This window comes from Toxotes jaculatrix, chromosome 3, assembly GCF_017976425.1.
Source record: "Toxotes jaculatrix isolate fToxJac2 chromosome 3, fToxJac2.pri, whole genome shotgun sequence".
Taxonomy (NCBI): domain Eukaryota; kingdom Metazoa; phylum Chordata; class Actinopteri; family Toxotidae; genus Toxotes; species Toxotes jaculatrix.
In genome coordinates, this window is record NC_054396.1 from 6,332,176 (window position 1) to 6,353,129 (window position 20,954).

At 40.9% G+C, this 20,954-nt stretch overlaps 1 protein-coding gene across 3 annotated transcripts in view; it reads left to right on the top strand.

The window, feature by feature from the left end:
• Positions 1-20,954, top strand: part of frmd4ba (FERM domain containing 4Ba) — a 42,248-nt gene that overhangs the window by 11,856 nt on the left and 9,438 nt on the right. For all 3 annotated transcript variants that reach the window (XM_041033760.1, XM_041033762.1, XM_041033763.1), the window contains exons 2-11: positions 7,283-7,348; positions 7,547-7,641; positions 8,656-8,748; positions 9,051-9,135; positions 10,406-10,462; positions 10,815-10,837; positions 15,182-15,265; positions 16,257-16,322; positions 16,840-16,897; positions 17,503-17,589. In XM_041033760.1, the coding sequence (XP_040889694.1) occupies positions 7,283-7,348; positions 7,547-7,641; positions 8,656-8,748; positions 9,051-9,135; positions 10,406-10,462; positions 10,815-10,837; positions 15,182-15,265; positions 16,257-16,322; positions 16,840-16,897; positions 17,503-17,589 (714 nt within the window). The remainder of the gene's footprint in view (positions 1-7,282; positions 7,349-7,546; positions 7,642-8,655; positions 8,749-9,050; positions 9,136-10,405; positions 10,463-10,814; positions 10,838-15,181; positions 15,266-16,256; positions 16,323-16,839; positions 16,898-17,502; positions 17,590-20,954) is intronic.

Below are 20,954 nucleotides of genomic sequence, written 5' to 3' on the forward strand. Positions count from 1 at the left end.
TATTTTACATGTATACTCTGTAATGGAAAACACAGCTTGTTTGGCTTAAGGGTTGAGATCATGCGAGTGTGGAGATGCCCATTTGATGTTATCCAGGAGATAAATAACTGATCTCATTTTGAGCCTATTGATTTGAATATTTCATACACAAAGTTTAAGACTACTATAAGTGATTTTTTATATTAACAATGGATTACATGACCTTGTGTGATGTACAATAGAGTCATTTGTGATGAACAGAGAACTTTAACCCAAGTCTGCAGTCCCCCCTCTGCTTTATGTAACATTTTACCCATTTTTACATTTTCAGCTAATTGTTTTGGTTTTGTTTCACTCTCATCAGCCATATTTCCAGATACAGCAGGGAGGGGATTTCTGAAAAGAAGAACTAATGAGTCCACTGTCATACAGGTGTTTCCAACAAAGCTGTTAGTAACCAAAACTGAATATGAGAAGTTCACTTTATGGACAGAAATACTCTTCTGGGGGTGTCAGAAAAATCAGTTAATGACATGTTAATGATGTGCATGTATTATTAGTGAAAGAGGATACAGAGCTTTATGTTTTGAGACTATTGAGACATGGACACTCGTAAAGAGAAAACTTGAGAATCAGATAGGCCGCTTATTGTACGTATCTCAGAGTTAGCACAGAAAGCTAATTCCTGCTTTCCCCTGGGATGTCCTCTCTGAGGGTAGACTCCCATAGATTGATTTATAGCTGAGGTCGTCGCCTCTTCCTGCATCTTCACCCGACCAAAACTCCAGTATAGAGTGTGGAAATCAACTGGGATTATCTGCTGCCTGCAGGCATTGTACATGTGTGTGCTTGTGCATTTTCACAAGAAGTGTGCATGTGTGCAGCTCTCAGTAGACACAGTCCACTATCCACTGCTGACTACACTGAATAGACTATTTTAAGTCACTGAATTTATTTTGTATTTTAGGTTTTCTGTGCATATTCAATGTTATTCACATATTCCTGAATGAACTGACCTTTTCTTTATTCTATCAGAGCAATCTGCTCCGTTGCAACTTGTTTAACATATCGGCAACTTGGCAGCTGTTTCTAGAAAAGTCATCTGAAGGAAGTGGAAAGTTGGCATTTTTCTACTCCAGAAATGTGTGCTACAGATGCATCTGAAACCCTGTGGCCTGTATATTAATACTATGTGGACCAGAACATGCTGCTCTCCTTTACACACGTGGCGATCATGTGTGTCATCACCAGCGGCTTGTGTCCACCATATGTTTGGCTGTCTTGTCTGCTGTTGCTCCAGGCTGCTGTTGCCTCACGCATATGTCCGTGTTTATCATAGTTAACTGGTTACTGTGCATCTATACCTTCAGATGGGTCCCTGATGATGAATCCTGCCTTCCAAAGAATAGATCCATTCTTTTCATGCAATGCGGGATTATATCATCAATAGTGTGACAAGAGAGGAATTAAATTCTCTCCCTAGAATGGTGTTCATTACAGTAACCATAACCCACCTACCTCCAGTATATGCTAAGCATCCAGCAGCTGGTTAGCATATAAACTGGCTCTTTCCGAACATACCAAATTCGCCTACCAACACCTCTAAAGACACAACTTTTGATGCTTTGACTTGTTTATTTATGTTGTACAAAATCTGAAATGTAAAAAATGACAGGTTGTGGTAACAACAAGATTCTGGGAAGTCATACAGGTCAGGTGAGGCTTCATATTTATCGCACAGACTTATGAGTGGTATTGATCTTTTTATGTAACTCATGGTAAAAAGGCCAGTAGAAGTATATCCCAGAGAGCTGAACTATTGCTTTAGAAGTACGGTACATGGATCTTTTTGTGCCAGAATCACGATGTGCGTAAACTTGCCCATAATCCCACTTTCTATAAAAGCCCAATGTCACAGCTGCCTGCTACTGCTCAGTGCAGTCAGTTCACTGCTCGTATAGGTGCAATTATTGATGCGTTTATTTACAACATGCATGCTTTGGAGCAGATCTACACTTACTGAAACATACGTGCTGCAAGCAACGTGCATGACTGATGGGTGATTTTGTTTATCATTTGTTTGTGTATTACAGGGTGACTATAGTACACAAACACTGGGACAGTTCTGTGAGTTGGAACTGACTGTAAGTGCTTTCCACTGGGCTCCACAATAATAGTAGATGAGGCAGAAAACAGCGTCACTCGTTTACGCTTCCTTCTTTGTTTTGGGGAATTATTAATGGGAAATTTTCAGTACCATGTCTGCTTCTAGTACCCTCGGTTTGAATCCTTCCTCTGTGTCATTAAAACAGATTTAGAGGTCACAGTTTGCCCGCTCTGAGACAATTACGCTGATCGTGTTCAATGAAACAGCACCGTGTTGACTGCGGACTCTTAAGCCTTCTTGGAAACTGGGGTCACATAAACAAACAGCCAGGTATTGTTTCCAGATGAACTGCAACACGTAGCTGCTGAGAGCTGTTCCATCTCATCTGCTTTGCTTTTTTGCCTTGTTTACCTGAGTCAGGTGTATGACCTAGTGTGCGACATTTGTTTATTAATTGCCGCTGTAAAAAGAAAGGCATCTGGTAGTGAGTCACAGGCGTATTTACGTCTGCATTTTTACATCAAAGCCTTTCTAAATGGTTTTTCCACGCAGTTTCACTTTTAGTTTTGCCCTGTCAGTTCCACCATTCCTGCTGATCCAAAGAGGAGCAATTATTTTTAGTGTTCCTGCAGAATATGAGGGGTGGGGATGTCTGGTCTCATCAGGAAATTGCTCCCACATCCCAGACAAAGTGTCAGACCGTTCCCACACCCTATTTGAGACAATGAAATTGAAATACTTTGAAATAAAACCGCAAAATAAACAGTTAAATAGAAGATGAAGTCACTGGCCTTAGTAAAATTAAATGTATTTGTGATCTTTATTTTAGAGAGGATAAAAATCTGCTAAACAAAACATTTCACCATTAAACTACTGTGACTCACAGAGCAAAGTATTTATGACTTTAGAGGCTGAACTTTAAACGGCCAGCCGGAGTTTGTTTCTGTGCACATTTTGTTTGTATACAACTGTGTTTATGCGTAGGGTAGCTGGAGCCTCTGCAGCAGGGGCCTCCTGGTTCTGTCCTGCCCTCCCCTGCACTCTATGAGGCAGTGTTTTGGACCAGGGCCCAGGACCAAGCCTGAGGCACGCTGCTCTGCTCCAGCCTCTCCAGAGCGCCGACTCTCACTGACATTACATCAGCTGGGGAGACATAGTAGACTGTGTGTGTGTGTGTGCTGGAGTGTAGATGCTCCTTTCAGCTTGTTACTGTGAAGCAAAACAAAGTGGTCTGCAGATCATCTCTTCTCCTGGTCCTGAATCTGTGAGGTAGAAAAGGCACTCAGCCATGGCTGTGCGTATCATACGAGGAATGGAAGACCTGGTGGCATCGGGCAGCCAGCTCATCTGGAGCCTGGCACATCAGACCCTGAGGAGGTGGTACAACCGTAGGCTGATGCCATGCAGACGCTTCCTAGAGGCCTGGTTCAGGATTGGAAGATGCTACCAGGTATGGCAATTCCACGAGCAGTGGGAGCATAAATGATTTAATTAAAAAGGAGTTTTAGATATTGCTTTCTTGACAACATACGCGATTAATTACTGGATGCCAGATGGATTTCTTTGGTTGAATTTTTATGGCTTATACTACCTATAATCGCACTTCAACTTTCCTCTGAGTGAAGTGAGTCAGTACTTTTTCTCGCTTGGCTCATTAGCGTATGCTTGTGTTTATTTGTGTGACTGTGAGGAAGCGCAGGTTGCCTCTTGGTGAGTCACAAAGCCTTTTTTTTTTTTCTTCTTCTTTTAAACAAGGGTCTCTCTCCCCGCACATATGGTAGTCATTAGAAAGCAGCATGACCAGCTGTTTGATCTCACTGTCTGGCTGAAGAGGAGAGCTTTCAAAGTAGTCTTTGAAATGCATTGTTGCTGGAACACCTGAGCACTGTCTATATGGTTAACACATCCTCCTAACGTGCTCTCTGTGAAAACTTGAAAGTGATCCTGTTTGTCTTTTTTGTGCTTTTTTTTTTGCTTTTTCCCAGCATACTGTCATGTGAAAATGGATTTTGAGTCAGATGGCAGTTCATACTTACTGCTTGAGGATGTTTTACATAACCGTTACCTCACGAATTCTGCAATAAGTCTTCTACTCTCGGTTTCATGAGTCATGTATGCCAACACAAATTTCCCTCTTCGACACCTTGTGCACAGGACACCTGACACTCTTGAAACAACTCTCTGAGTTTCTTGTTTTTGCTTTAAAAGGCTTCTCAGAATAACACACAAGTATCAGGTCCCTTTAATTTATACCGGAGCGTTGTTCTTTCCGCTCAGAATCACACATTTACTGGAGTTGAAGTATAGCACTCTATAAAAAGTAAGTGAAAATCCTGCCCTCAGATTGTTACCCAAGTAAAAGTACAGAGGTATCAGCAACAAAATGTACTTAAAGTACACTTTAAGTACTCACTATGGTAAACTGCTCCTGTGTGTGTCATATAATATATAATTGTATCTTTTTTTATCGATTTAACATGTAAGGCATATTTTGATGTCGTAGTTGTTTGGGTTGGAGCTGTACAATAACAATGCAGTATGTTTTATAAAGTGATCATATGTTTTTTAATTTTAAATCTTAATATAAAAATTTTACATATACATGGTGGACTAAATAGTGTAATATGTCCATCTGAAATGTGGCAGAGTAGAATTATAAAGTAGTATAAAAAGGAAAAACTTGAGTAAAGTACCTCAAAATTGTAGTTAAGTGCAGCATTTAAGTAAATGTAATTAGTTACTTTCCACCACTGTGTGTGCTGTTACTACTCAGCCGAGTTTGTGTTTACTCAGGGTCAATGGGTGAAGTGGTTGAAGGTTGTAGACCTGATCAAAGCTGCAGGGTGGGCCCAGCTCAGCCTGAGCAGGTCGGTGGCTGAAGGTCATGAGAAGAGAGCGCCATGGGGCTCCCTGCCTGTAATGATAGGGCTGCAGGGGGATGACCTCCCTGACACAGTTGTTACCTCTCTTTTTATCACAGAAGACCTCGCTCTGAAGCCCCTGCCCTCTCTTCAGCTGGACTGAGAAAAGTCTCTGTCAGGATAAAACTGTCTTTAAAATGTTTAGTGCTATTTTTGTTACAATGCTTTTGTGAATATACTAGGGATATATACTACAGGGAGTGTTTTTAACAATGCATTCGACCTTTTATAAAGTCTTTTGAAACTGGTTACGCAGTGACAGGGAGAAAAGACGTAGAGATAAAGGATTTTGAGTCACATGCGCAGATTTTTCAGGTCAATCTACAATTCAATGGCTGTCTGTGAGCTTGAAATCATACTGTTAACTAAAGGCCTTTGTCCACTTCTCCATTTTTTGATGTCACTGGCTAACAACAATGCAGCATTGATAGATAGGCTCTTGGTAAGGATTGTGCCCCGGAGGGCCACAACAATTCAAGAAAGGGTTACTATAGTGATTAATCCCTGATTAAACAATGGAAATTACTGTAAGTGATTAACAAACATTTTTCAAGTCACATGAAGGTGTTGTTTTCATTGAGGTTAGTTCTTTATTTTTCGTGTTTTCGTCAGTGAAGATTCTTGCCTCTTCTGGACCACTGAGATACGGAGCTTTAAAAAGTTCCTGCTGTGCAGCTCACATCATACTTGGACATACAGTAGAAGGAGTGGGTATGGCTTTGAAATCCAGGGATTCAGAGCAAATGATAGCGTATTACCAAGTTTGCGTGACTGCAAATGAAAGCCTTTGTTGAGTATTAAGTTCTGCCCACAGAGCTGTAAATCTCACTGAGGTCCAGGGCGTTGAAAAACAACAAACTAGAAAAGTAGCTCGTACAGTAGAAAAGTGCAACGTGGTGTGGTGCCGAGAACAATGTGTCCTGGTAGACTTAAGTTTAACACTGTGCCAGAAAAGTGTCTTCCCACCCTGTGGTTGCACTGGACGTCAACATGACCCTCACTTTCCACCACAGAGGCCAAGCAGTTGGATGCCACATGTTTTTCATTGAAGTTGCAGAAATAAAAGGCGTCCGGGACACATTCCTGGGCAACAAATAGCATCAAGTAAAAACGAACACATGCTCTTGGCAATGAGATTCTGCTTAGTGTTTCGGAGATCATACAACAATAACATACTGCTGGTACGACTGCAATCTCAACAATGTAGGTTCACAGAATGATGGGATTAGAAAGCATCTTTCTTGGAGCATGAGGAAGGTGCTTTTTCTGACTTGGTACTAAACTCCCAGCTACTTTTAATTCAGGCATACTTTTAATTAATTAAAGGCACTTTGTATTAGATGTTAATATGATGACAGCATTTGTCAAGTTATTCTAACAAACCTCTCTACATTTTTGTAGGTGGAAAACTGAAACAACCCTTATGAAAATTGGTGCTGTCTATGTTTTTTCTTCCCACACAGGGGTCTCAGGGTGCATTGCTGTCTGCCACAGTGTCTGTTTGATGTCACCACTAGTAGGCAGCGAAGTCAGGAATTTTTAAATTCACATTGTGGCTTTAATTAGTAGATTATATAAACAGAGTATCATGCGAATTTGTACAGCTAATTAATTATTCATCACCACAGAACAATATTTCTGTTGTCCTGTATGAAAGGCAGTTCTGCTGACTGCAGTAGACTGACTTCTTAAAACTGTTCACCTTAAACAATAGAGTGGAAATTCAATTAAACTATACAGCAGGACTTCATTGTCTTGTAGTTTGCCTGCTTTGCAGGAGAGGAAAAACGTGGGATGATGACATTTCAGGGATTTTCATTAGACCAGTGTTGATGCAGAGGAAGGATATGTGGGCACAAAAGACAATTGTGCATATGAGACCTGATGAGAAAAGAACCTCAGACTCTTTGTTTATAATTCATGGTGCGCTTATAAAGAGCTGATTTATGGCTGAAATATCTCTGTTTCACTTTTTTTTTTAACACAAAATAAGGATGATGATTTTGCAATGACTTTGATCTTTTGGAGCATGGGTCCCATATGGACACTTTCCTCATGGCTCTTCTTACCTATTCATTCAGCACAAAGACAAACATGACATTGAGGTGAGTTACTGTTCCACTCGCAAAAAAAGACGCAGCAATTTTATCCCTAGGCTAAAACAGTGGAAGGACAGCTGTGTGTGGATGGGGCACAGGTAGAGGTGGAGACTGTGCGCTTTGAATCTTGCATGCATTGACATGACATGTCTTATGTGGTCTTTTTTTCCCTCTAGATGACTGAAGGCCGTCTTTGTCAGGTTCACCTCCTCGATGGCAGGAATCTGGAGCTGCTGGTGCAGGTAGTTTCATCTGTTTCATCTGTTTCATTTGTGTCTCAGTCAGATGTTCTGTGGACCAGTAATGGAATTCGGTCACACTTCTGTGTACACTTGTTTACACCCCTCTGTCATTCGTCATTGTGTTTCAATCACATCACATTTTAGTTAGTGTACAAATGATCTAAACTCAATTCCTGTGTTTGAATCTAAACTCTCCAGCCCAAGCTGTTGTCCCGTGAGCTGTTAGATCTGGTGGCCTCACATTTTAACCTGAAGGAGAAAGAATATTTTGGATTGTGCTTCATAGATGACACGTAAGTACATTTCCAAAATTTAAGAGACATTTTAAAGACAAAAAAAAAGTTATTTTCGAGGGGAATAGTCGGACATCACACTGTCTCAAATGCAGATGCGTTGGAAAGTGTTGCTTCAGAAGATCCTGCCCACTGCTCCTGCTCAGTCTCACAGTTTATTGATCTTACTAACATTTTGGTCCCTCAGAGCATTTTTAAAGAAGTCTTACAACAATGACCTTAAATAGATCATGCTCTGCCCATCTTGTGTACACAGGTGTGGGACAATTACTCTCCCATGGGAGTGCCTGTGACGTGTATAGTCTGTCATATTATATTTCACATGAAAGGAAGAGAAAAAAGAAAGAGAAAGAGGAAAAACTATATAAACAAGTGAGTCATCACAAACACGACTGAATCTATTTCCTGTCTGTTTGCAATTTGCAAACATTATCCCCCAAAGGGGGGATAATAAAATAATAAAAGCATGTTTTGCTCTAAGGAGCTTTGGGATTTTATGCACCTCTGTAAGATACAAACAGCTCATACAACTGCATAATTTTAATTCAGAAGATTTAAATTTTTGGTAAATAATCTTGTAAATAGATTTGATCATGTGTTTGTGATGACTGACTTGTTTATTTATTTTTACCTCTAGCATTTTTTCCCTTCCTTTTTTTCTCTTTTTCTCTTCCTCTTATGTATTTGTGAAATATAATATGACAGATTATACACATGTCACGGTGAGAGACACTCCCATGGGAGAGTAATGATCCCACACCTGTGAACACAAGATGGATGGAGCATTATCTATCATTAAGGTCATTGTTGAAAGATTTATTTCAAAAATCTTCTTTTTTCAAGATTGAAAAGACAAAAAACTGCAATGTCCTAGTAGTGTGTGTGTGTGTGTGTGTATTTTAATTAAAGTGATTGGTTGAATTGGAACCAATCCTTGTTTACAAAGGGAGATAGAAGCCTTAAAAGAGGAAAAGAAAAGAAGAACATGTGATTTATTCTTTTATTCCTGCTCAGTGGCCAGAATAACTGGCTCCAGCTGGATCGTAAAGTCCTTGATCATGACTTCTCCAAGACTTCGGGGCCTTTGGAACTCAAGTTCCATGTGAGGTGAGTGCTCTCGCTGCAAAAGCTTGCCAAATGTAGAATACGGGTGTGTTTTCTCAGGCACATCATCCTGTACTATTGAAAATCTAAGCGTTTTACATTTAGGACTGAGATGTGAGGAATAGCCTCAAGGACTTGTTCTGGTCAGCAGGTGGCAGTGATGGAACACAGTTTAAGTCCTGCTGTGTGACCTCCTTACTACAGTATACTGCACATGAAAAAGTCTGGTGGATAATACTGAAACACTAGAAACAAATGCATTGACATTTAATTTCAAGTGACCCTTGCTGATAAATTCTTCACAGGTTTTATATCGAGAAGATCACCTTCCTGAAAGAGAACACAACAGTGGAGCTGTTCTTCCTGAATGCCAAAGCCTTAGTGTTTAATGTAAGTGTTTTGAAGCATTTATTTCTGAAAGCATGTCTTATAAATATTTTTTGCATCTCATAACCAAATTTGGCATGTCCTTTAGTTCCAGATAGATAGATTTAGTTCCAAATAGCAGAAAATTGAAAAAAGTTGATTGCTTTATGAGAAAATGCCTAATGTGACTATCAATCATCTATCGTTCTTACTGGTTAATACCAAAGACCCATGAAAAACAGATTTCATTCAGCTTGAAGCTGATGGTCAAATTGTCACATTCTCAGTATGTTGCTATATAATGCATTGTTGTTCAGACAGGATTAACCTTGTTGAGAACTTTGTAGCTGTGTCTATATTAAAGACTTAAAACTCCTTTATCTTTACAGCGAATTGTTGTGCATTCATCACAGTAATAACACTTTATTTATAACATTTTATTTATTGTCATAATATGTGTCTCTGTAATTCATTTAAACATTGTGTACCCACAACATTTACATGTTTACAACACCTCAGTATCTCTCACTCTCAAGCAGCTCCTCTGAATGGTGCTTTCAAGTACTATTGGAAATTCTAGATGTACTTGAACAGTCCATGGATAAAATCTCTACATCGGCCTTGCAGCAGTACCAATACTTTCTGTAATCAGTTTTAAAATGTAGAATAAAATGAAGTAACAATATTGGTGTCAATTTTACTTGTTAACAAATTATACGTCAAAAAATTATATATCGACAATCAGAGATGTACTTCTTGTAGGTGTGTTAAATTGGTGGATGATAAAAAAAAAAAACAAAAAAAAAAAAACGTAGAAGTGTGTTACTTGAGCAGTGCGCAAGTAGTTGCAAAGCGAGGACATGGAGCTGTACGAGGAGCACGTGAATGCAGCATGTAATCAAACGTTGCAGTGCATTTTTTTCGCGGGGACAGCAGACTGGTCACCATGGGAGACGGAGACTGTTGAACCTGTTTTCGGACCGTACCACTTTACGGATGAGGGCTCTAATCTCAGGCGGGACCTTCAACTAGGCTTTCTATGCGCCAGTGTGTGTTTTGTCGTTTGTAGAAAATGTCGCGACAACTCAGGTGCTGAAAAACAAAACTACTTAACGTTTCTCGGACAGTTATAATCACCGTATTCTTTCTGCGGCAGTGGTTCAGTCGGTAACGGTGGGACCGAGGTACGGGACGGGAAGATTTTCTCTCAAGTCAAGTGTTTCGGACAGGCAGCACTTTGTGTGTGTGGAGGTTTCCTTAAAAACATGCTAATTTGAACATTTTTCTACAACAGGAGACCATCGAAGTCGAGAGTGAAAATGTTTTCAAGTTAGCCGCATTCGCATTGCAGGTAAGAAAGAGTTTGTCGCAGGCTTTCCAGACTGTAATTTTGTCATTCACCCCAAATGTGAATGAAGACGGTCGGGGGCACGCAACATTTGAAAACAGTTGTCTCTAGAGGTTGCTTTGCTCGGAGCTATTGTGAAAGAAACTAGCCCTTTTATATTTGCACTGCCGTCTAAAATGAGCATGTGCTTCAAGGCTTTATTTATCATTTGAAAAAAATAAATGTGTTGACGTTTAGTCGTGTAGCGTTATCTTTATGCAGTTGTGCAGGTAGCTAACATTAGCATTCTGGTTAATTTAGTGTTGTATTTTCTTATACTGCTTTTTTACTAACTGCATTATTTTCCCTTTTTAAGGAGGCTAAAGGAGATTACACCAGGTAAGACGTTATCAACATTATATCGTAAAAGCCGTTAATGAGATAAATACAGAACCAGTACCTTTTAGGTAGACCTACCTAAAAGGTACTGGTCACATCAAGTTGACTTACAGCCATACAGGAGATTTTACCAGGGAACAATATGCAGACCCAGTGGTTTTGTCTTTCTCTTTTTAAGAGTTACATGTATCCATCCATAAACATGTTAATGAATTAGAGTGTGCAGCAATCTGTGTGTTGCTGTATTCTGACAAGGGAGCGGGTTTGACTTGTCAAGCTGTTTGGTTAGTAATCACTGTATAAATAATAGCAGTGTAGAGCTAGTTAATGCTCAACTTGACAGGCTCAGATTTTCTTTTACACTGGACTTCCCTCAGTTAATAATTCCCTCGATTTTGTTCTGGTGATATTGAACTGAACCCCTGCTGGCTCGCTGATATCCACATGGTCCAAAGGTTGCCTTTAAAGTCAGAACACTTGTTCTTTTGTCACACACTTGCCTGTGACGGCAGACAGGCAGATGCAGCGTGTTTACAGTTTCAACAAACAGTTACAGAGGCAGGCCTTTCACACATGTTGTGATTGCATCATCTCTTCATAAATGTCAGAACACTTGACGACAACAGCCCTTATGACACTTGCACAAATACATGGGCATAGTGTACATGATTTGGTCAGTGATACTGATGGGAGATTCTGTACTACACCTCCATAATCTGTTCACTAGTGGAGATAATGTTTTCATAGTGGGCCTCGCTCTCAGAAGCTTGACCTGCTGATAAGGTACGTTGGTTGTTTTTTTTGCTAACCATAGGATTGAAGGGCATTGGCTGCCATTTGTAAACACTGCTCTGAGTGAGCGACTGAACAGGTTGAAGCAGCACAACCTGTGTGTTGTCCCTGTGCTTTGCCTCTAAAGGCCTCTCCCTGTTCATTATGTGAACACAAAGATTTGTGCTCTGTAAGGAATTACACGTGTTTGGTTTGAATGGTGATACATGCAATGCTGAAAATGCAGTTTGACTTCTTGTCAGCCACTGCCTTTATTCTCTTGCACAAAAAACAAAAAGTGAAACTTGGCTACATCTACTTGTGCAATTGACCCGATAAGTGTTAATTATTATTTATTACAGCTTTAGTGGCTTTGTGTTTGATTTAAAACTACTTTACCCTGAAGTGTAGCATGCAGTTTGAACTTTAAGTTCATGTAGCTGTGGGGATGGGCTGTACTTTGTTCTGACTCTGAAAGTACAATAAAAGACAACCTGCCAACAAATCTGGTAGAATCAGGGAAAATGGGAGTTTGTCCAAATCACACTGTTTTTCTTATTTGCACAGATGCTGTTTTCTCCTGGTCACTCTGATTATAGTCTCTATTCAGTTGGAAGGCACATAGAGCATTCGAGCTACAACAGTTATATACACATATACATATATATAAATATATGTTTCCTTCTTTGGAGGAGTGCAAAGAAAATGGCAAAATAAAGGTGCTCAAACTTTAGCACGGCACTTCAGTATCCAGTATCTAACACTGTTATTGTACTGGTGCATCCACCCCACCCCCCAGTGGCAGTATTTCTCATTTCTGTCAGTGAGGTCCTTTATTTCTTCTTCTTTGAAAGAACAGGCTCAGTAAATCCCCTCATAAAGCATATAATATAAATGTGTCTCCTCTACACTGTATCAGCAAAGGGCCCTGGAGCAGTGAGATTAGCTGTTGAGGAGTTAGGGAGACCTCCTCCTCCCTAAGAGGGATGAGCCAGACCCACTGTCCAATGGTAGACAACTTGGCGTCAGGAGGACTCACTGCAGTCATGTTATTGTGGTGGTGTGGGCCAGTCCCCTGCTGTGCATTGAATTAATGCACCATCAGGTTTTACTTTGCACTTGCAGTGTATCTTAATTCTCTTTGGTATGTTAATATTGCATTGCATATTGTTCTTACCATAATGATTCACACATTATTGCAGTTGCTCTCGCCACCTGCAGGTATAGTCCACAGCTGATTGTTACACCTGTTCTCTGGGGGTTGAGAAAATGGATTGTGGAAAACATAGGAAATCACTGTATTGATTGATGTCTTTAATTATCGCTAACAGTTACAAGAGTAATTGTGGGGGTATATTTTTCCTGTTGTTATCAGCTTTGACAGTGAGCCTCAGACATTTGTCTGGGGCACTATATGTTAACAGCTTGTAATTTTAAATTAACTTTGATTAACACAATGTCAGTTGTGTTCTAATTGTATCCACATGAAAAAACATTACACCCAGACAGTTTTAGTTCTCAGTTCTATTTGCAGGTGTAGCCTCTCTATACTTAGTGGTTCATTCACAGCAACAGGCTCTTTCATTGTGCTCCCTCCACAGCCACCACGTCTCAGCCCCATGGAATAGCTGACACATGAGTATTATCTCTCCCACACTGAGTAGGCTGCACTGGGCTGGGCTGTACTGGCTGTAGGAATTGCCCCCATGCTGCAGGCTGTGGGGAGATAACAGACGTAGTAATGAATTCCAGATTGCTGACAGGGCTGCACGGCTGCAGAGTAGATCACCCCGACAACGCCAGGCCCCAGCTCCCCATAAAATGTATATGCCATCAAACACACAGCGAGGTGCCGTGGCAGCAAAACCCAGTCAACCTAGGAGAAGCAGCTACAGGGAAGAGTGATTCAAGTGCCTCTGCCCTTGCTGTGGCTCACCTTTGTTTTTGTTTAGTAAGCTGGTTCACATAACTGGATCATTATGGTTTGGTCCAACCATGTTAGCGGCTGTTAAATTCCATTAGAGTTCAATTGATGTTCATAAAAGGCAACTCAAGGTCAAATGGCTTTTGACCTTAAATCAGCCAATACTTTTATGTTGACATTATTGTTATAGGACCCATGTTTAGGATTTAGAGGCATCTATCCCCTCACCCCTCCCTTTCCAAGCATGTTGTAGGACAGCCTACAGTGGCTTTCGGATAATGTGAAACATACTGTAGAAACATGGCAATACAACATATTGGGCTTTGTGGAGGAGGACCTGCTTCCTATGTAAATATGAAGGGCTCATTCCAAGTTTGTGAAAAAACAACAATTTCATTAAAACATAATTTTAAAAATTATATTCAATTTCTGCCAATGGATCCCCCAAAATCCTTCACACTGGTCCTGGCTAATTACTTAGCTGGTGCAATAATTGAGGGTGTCCTCATAGTTTATACTACATACAGTCTGATCTGCATATCTGAATTCTGTTTGAGAGGCCAGTGACTGTGTTCTGATAGTGCTGGGGCTTGTACAATACTTTTCAACACAGGCAAAGGCTGCCAAGTGCTTGTGAATGGCTTTTGTTCAGGTCTCCAGTGGACTGGCCTGCCAACCCAGAGCCCTTTTTGTCCAGCAGAAACTGTAGACCCAGTGCACCCTCCTACATGATGTTGGAGTGACCTATAGCTCACAATCAGCGACCTTGACAGTGACAAACACTACAGTTTGTCTGTACAGATAACATGGCCAGTAGCTGTGTTTGTTATGACACTTGAAGCCTGTTCTTAACATTTTTGGCAGTTTGACTCTGTGGGTGAGAACTGTACCTGCTGCATCTGTCATGGTGTGATCATTGACTGAACTATGAAGATGAATCAGTATAGTACAGTGTACCTGCAGTATGGGATAACTGTGAAGTGTAGTACTGTTTGTCAGAACCTTTGATATTTTTGAACAGATTTGTTGCCAAACCCCTTAAAAGACTTACTGTGACTTAAAGGCCCTGCACGTTCTTTTATAAATGAAGGTTGGCAAGACATGAGTAAAGCTCAAGTTTAGTCTTGGCGAGCTGTACTACTCTTTATAGATAAGAAAGATGAAAACAATATCCTGAAACAGCACCTTTTCTAAAGGTTTGCAAACATGAATTATTGCTGCCATGCCTTAAGATAGAAATTCAAACCACATTTATAAAAGCACAAACACGTGGAGAAATGTTCTCTATCCTTTTTTAGTCTTTGGTTTGAGATTGTTGTGTTTACATTTACTGCTACTTTCCTTATGGTCCACATGCTTGCTTGTATGGAACATTCATTTTAAAGTCCTAACAGGATACTTTGGGTTTACATAGAGATACAGAGATTCTCATGTGTAGGAGAGATGGTAATTAGGCCATAATAACATGTCTCTCTCATCAGTCAACTGTAATTTTAAAGCTTTGCTGTGTCTTTCCCAGCCCTGAGGGAGAGATGAGTAACTCTGTCCTCCAATCAAAATGGCTCTGGAAAGGACTGAGTTATTGTGACTAAATACATTTGCTGTTGTTAAAGTTTGTGTATGTTTGTTTTTTTTTTTTTTAATTTCAGTACTGAGACTGCCAGATCAAACCTGAAGGAGCTCCCAGTTCTGCCAACCAGGGTTTTAAGGGAGCATCCATCTCTCAATTACTGGTAAGATATCTGACCTTGTGAAGGCACCCTGTCCAGACCTGGAATTGACTTGTGTCTCGGTTGATCAGATCACAAGTAGAGAGTTCTATGCGCGTCAGTTCACACCTGGCATTAAAGTGCGTCTCTACGTGTGTCTCGACTGACGACTTGTGATTGGATCTCACTTCTACGCTCTATATGCCAATAAACACCTACATCAGTTCTGTTTGCAAAGACCAAATGTGTTGTTCTACAGTCTTTGGAGATCACATGCAGCTTTACAGATACTTCTGGTTCGACCAGTACCACAGTCCTTCTTCACAGTATATTCTTACCATTAAGCTCTCAGATCACCTCAGTGGTCAGTAACGCATACTTATACAAAGCAGTTTCCCCAGGAGAGTAGTTTAGGCTGTAAGGTGCATGCAGACCTGCCTGGTATTTGGCAGACAGTTTTGCCTCTGATGTGGTGACTAATTAATGCCTGGGTTGTGTTAATTATGTTTGCCCGTTAGCCCTGAGAGAGCACAGGGAAGTGCTGACAGCCACTGACTGACTGAAGGATTGCTGTTTGTCTCTTCCCTCCACTCTGCTGTTTTTGCTCCTCTACCTGCCCCTCCTCTTCCCGGTTTAATAATCATCTAAGGCTGCTGCAGCCTCTGAAGCGGCTACACTGAGTTTAATATCCAAATTAAAATTATAGTCCTATGGTGCATGGGAGAGTACATGTGCACGTCTGTCTCTGTCTGTCTTTTTCTGTCTGTTAAGCCACAGTGAGTTTGCAGTCTCGCTCTGCTATTAAAAAGGATGATTACAGTGGGAAGTAAATGGGATGCATTTGCAGGAGAGGAGGATGAGAGCCATCAGCAGGCCAGTAGGCCAGACTGCATTTTCTGCATGAGCACACAGAATGTGTGTCAAATAAAGGGCCCTCTCACAACAATCCCTCTGTGGCTGGAATGTGTAACACTTGATGGATTATTCATTAAATGTTTTATCTATCCGTTTGCAGTGAGGACAAAGTGATTGAACGCTACAAGAAACTGAAGGGACTGACCAGAGGACAAGCCATTGTACAGTAAGTTGTGAAAATAAATACAGTATCTTTATGGTTTTTAAAAACGAGTTTTGAGTCAAACTCAACTGCCCCTTATTCATTACTGCCTCTGTATCCACAGTTCTTCTACACCAGGCCTTCCTCTTTAACCTCATGTGCCTGCACTGGCTGTTGTTATAAGAGGTGGCTGTCACCATGCCAGAATGTGTCATTAATTAGAAGAGGTGCTCTTAGAGTAGGCAGTCGGCCAGCCTTGGGAGGATGTCAGTCCTCCACTGTGTTTTTCCCGGGACTGTAACTCAGAGCAACCCTGGGTCATTTACTGTCGGATGATTTGTGCCCTTGAACTGATCAATGGACTCTCCCTCCCTCTGTCACAGCCCTGAGACAAATCGATCAGCTTGCCACTGAAAATGACTGTGGCTTCTCAATGACTGTAGCTTAAATCCCACTCTGTCTGTTGTACAACAGCCACTAGTTGACAGTGATGAAGTGTAAGTGGCTGAATTCCTGTTAACCTGTTCCTCTTCCTCTGAAGGTATCTGGCCCTGGTGGAGTCCTTGCCGACATATGGAGTCCATTATTACCCAGTGAAGGTAACAGTAGAGTCATACAGTAGCTTAACCTTTGGAGAAGCTTCAGTCAGCATGCTGTCTTCACCTCTTATTTTGCATCTAAACTAACACATCAATCTAACCTTTATTCACTTAGATTCTAACAGTTTATTTGATTCTTGAATCTTGAGACCATTTCCAGTTTATAATCTGTCCAGCAGCTAAAGAAACACACATACTCTGTCTGCTTGGGTGGGAAAGTAGAGAATAGGACTGGCTTAGTCTAAAACATTAAATAATTCAAAAGACTTAAATCAGGAATCCACTCAGTCATTGCTGCACATGTTTAGTTTAGCATGATTTAACCGATTCCTCCAACTTTCTCAGCTTTTACTTGCGTCTGCTCACTTTCCCTACCAAGCCCTATTAAATCAAGGTGTCTGAGGAGATCAAACAGTGGCGTTAAAATGACTCAGTCAGGCCTGCAGAGATTTTAAGGCCTTTAATGTATTTGATCTCTTCTTGTGTTGCTAATGCTGTGAGCCTAATGGGGTAATTGCTTACCCCTCTTTTTTTTTTTCAAACTCCCACCAATAAAGCTACCTCTAATGAGTGGTGGTGTGGTGTGTGCGTGTTCTTTCATGCAGGACAAGCAAGGAATACCGTGGTGGCTGGGAGTCAGCTACAAAGGCATTAGCCAATACGATTTGCAGGATAAGCTGAAACCAAGAAAGGTAAGTTGACCTCTTTTTACAGCTGCTGTATTTTTCTTAACTGCCTTAGTTTTCATTTGAAAAGCTATCTTTTCTAATCAAAATCACAAATTGAGACACATTTTCCTGCTTGTTGTTTTTGTGTGTGTGTGTAGTTTTTCCTTATCCACGTCAAAGATCTAAGGATTAAGGGTTTCATATACTGTACATGTTGTAAAGCCCTCTGGGATCAACTTGGGGTGTGGGCTATATAAATAAACTTGACCTGGTTTACTTACAAAGTGACACTTAATACTAAAACTAAACTTTTTTATTTTTTAAGTTGTTTTTAGCTATTTGTGGAAGTGGTTCTTATTAAAAACTACTGAAAAACTTAAATTACCAGTTGAAATCTCAGCTTTCAGCCTCATGTTTCTTGTTAGCTGGTTAATGATCCATCCAAACTGTAAATAGCTGTAATTAAGGCTGTGGTTCCCATGCCAGTCAAGAGAAAGAGGAACACAGATGGAGAAAATATTTTGGAGTATCAGTACAGTATGTGTTGTGTGCAGTCGAGGCTCAGGGTTTAAGAGCAAATAGAGTAAGGACCAGTATTAGCAACAGTTGAATTAAATGTCATAGGGATTATAAAACAACAACTCTTTTTGGTTATAAAAGCTAGCATTTGGATAGTATGCTATGCAAGGACATACAATAAGCCTAAGCCCTAAGTTAGCATGAATAAACTGTCAGATGCTACTTTATAGATTTATGTTGGATCTAAAGGTGTTTATCTGGTCTGTAGGGGACCCATCATGTGCCTGTTATGGTACATAAACAAAAATAAACTGCTCCTGTAACACAGTTTTTGAGCGCGCTCTTGTGCCTGGGATCACCTTCCCATTGTTTGAGAGGTGTTATTTAATAGTGTCCCAACTGAGCATTTCTCCCCAGTCTCTTTCATTAGACTCGTCATAGTTGTTATATGACAGGAACCTGTTGACATAGCAGGGTGTGCTGTTACACTGAACTCCGAGGCATTAATGGGCACAGCCACAGTTTGTCTCTCCCCAACCCTCCATGTGGAAGATGTAATTATGGTGCTCTGTGGGGAGCTGTGGGCCTCTGGGACTTGGGTTGGCACTCTGCCAGCCGGGTGGGTGGGTGCATGTTTGGAGTTGGGGGGGACAGCAGTGAGGGTGTTTGGGTGCTGGGAGGGTTTATCAAAACTAGACTCTGCCTTCTCCAGCTCCTCCGCACAAGGAGGGGACTGTCACATGGGGAACCTCACAAGAGTTTCCTGTTGTGGGAAAAATGTTGCCTTTTTAAATGACCTTTTTTGTTACTCGTGCTGATAATTGGAAGTGTATGGCTTCTTTCCTTTTGCCTTGAAGGGAGTCTTCTGTATCTGGTGAATATTGATAGTGCTTCCTGTCTTAGTTCACAGTTCCTGTATTCAACCGAGCCCATCCCTCCTTGCCCTCTGCCCTGCCCCTCTCAGCTTGCTGCATTCATTATGGTAATCTATGTGTGTGTTCGTGCCTTGGAGGGAACACAATAGATCAAACAATACAAAGTAGTTATCTGTGTAGGGGGCAGGGGGCTGGATTCAGAGGTGGTACTGGTGGGAGGTCAGCAGTTGCGCATTATATTTTAAATACATATATTTTTTTTAAGTTTGTAACTGTCATTTAAAGATGTTTCAATAGTTTAACCTCACACTATCTTCTCAGCATGCATGCCAGTTTCATCCCTCCTTAATGAATATCCTGGAAGTCAAAAGCGTGCTCCTCCTACTGTGCTTAAGAGAAATGCCATTTTTAGTAATGTGAACACCCTCTCATTTCCTTTATGTATAGATGCAGTTTATGTAAGCAGTCTGTTGTTAAAAGGAAAAGATGATGTATTCCAAAGATTTGGATGGTACTAAGGAAAAAAGAAGATGCTTTAAGAAAACAAAAATGTTTTATTTAGGAAGAGGATTAGTTCATTACAAATTATTCAGTATGAGGAACACAAATGGAAGACCACAACAGTGTGATGGGACTGAAGCAGATGGCAAGTCAAGACTTGATTCTTCCTTGAATTAAACCAGGAGACGTTTCTGTCTCTCCTCCTGTGTCTGTGTCACTTGGGCTCTTTCCCAAAGGGTAAGGGGACCCTCTTTAAGACCACGTGTTGGTCCACATATATGATGAACCAGCAGAACCAAAATAAATCTTCAGTTTATTAAGGGTGATAGCGACAGCTTTAATGACATGATATGAAAGACCTGAAAAGATAGTAAAGCTTCTCAGCAAAAATAAAGTTATAAGGAAGTTTATATGACTTTTCTTTTGATCAGACTCACCCTATCATGAATCAGAACAGAATACAGCTCCTCCTGGTGTCTTCCTGTTGCCAGGTTTTCACAACTTGAAGCTCTGTGTCATGTTTTAGAAACGTACAGTGTTGCCAACCAGCCAGAGCCGGTATGTGACGTGTTATGTGACGGGTGGGGCAGATCTTTTTCTGTGCAGGCGTGAGTCAGAGCCTTTGACACATTTTCATCCGTGTACGTTTTTGTGGACTCGAGGCCCCGGGGGTCCTTGGGTTGTCGGTGTGAGCTGGATCTGAACACCCTGATCCCATCTGAAACCACAGGCATTTCTGGCACACTTCCACATGCTTGTAATGAGACATTTGGCAAAAACAAGGGAGATGTAAATGCTGGAGATACAGAAATTCTGTGTGTTCACTCAGTTCATGATTGTACTGTTAAGCTGGTGGTTTAAAGAAAACAGTCACTTTTGTTTTCTCTACCTTGGAGTTGTGTTGTGGCTGTGTCAACTTGCTTGTGTGCAGAATGATTTTTTCGGACCGGTTCCTCTTGAAGAGGACTACTTGGGAGTCTTGTGATTGTCGAGTTTGAGGTGTGTCACATCCTTGACATATTTTGACCGTGGCTTCAACTATTAGTTTCATCTGTGGGCTGTCACACAGGTGTGGGGTTTCTCTAATAGGAGGCATGATCCAGTGAAAGTGTGTTCATCGCCTGGACCTTTGTTATCTTTGGTTCCAATGTAAATGATGCTAAGTGATAGCGACTAAGGGATGTGAATTGGGATGAGGTTTTTGGATGCGTCCTACTTGCTGGTCCCCATTGTTCATTAAGTACCGTGCTCTTTGTTTCACTGGCAGATGGACTGTGTAATTGATAAGGAGTGCAGTCTTGGCTGGAACAGCATGTAGAGTGCTCCACCATGCCTGCAATCATTAAGACTGTTTGTACACTAGAAACCAAACAATTGCATGTATTGTCTTAATGGACAAAAGCAGTATGATACAGAAGTGTTAACATATAAAATCTATGAAACTCTGGGGTATCGAGCTTGTTGGCTAGTATAGTCAAATGTATTTCATTTAGT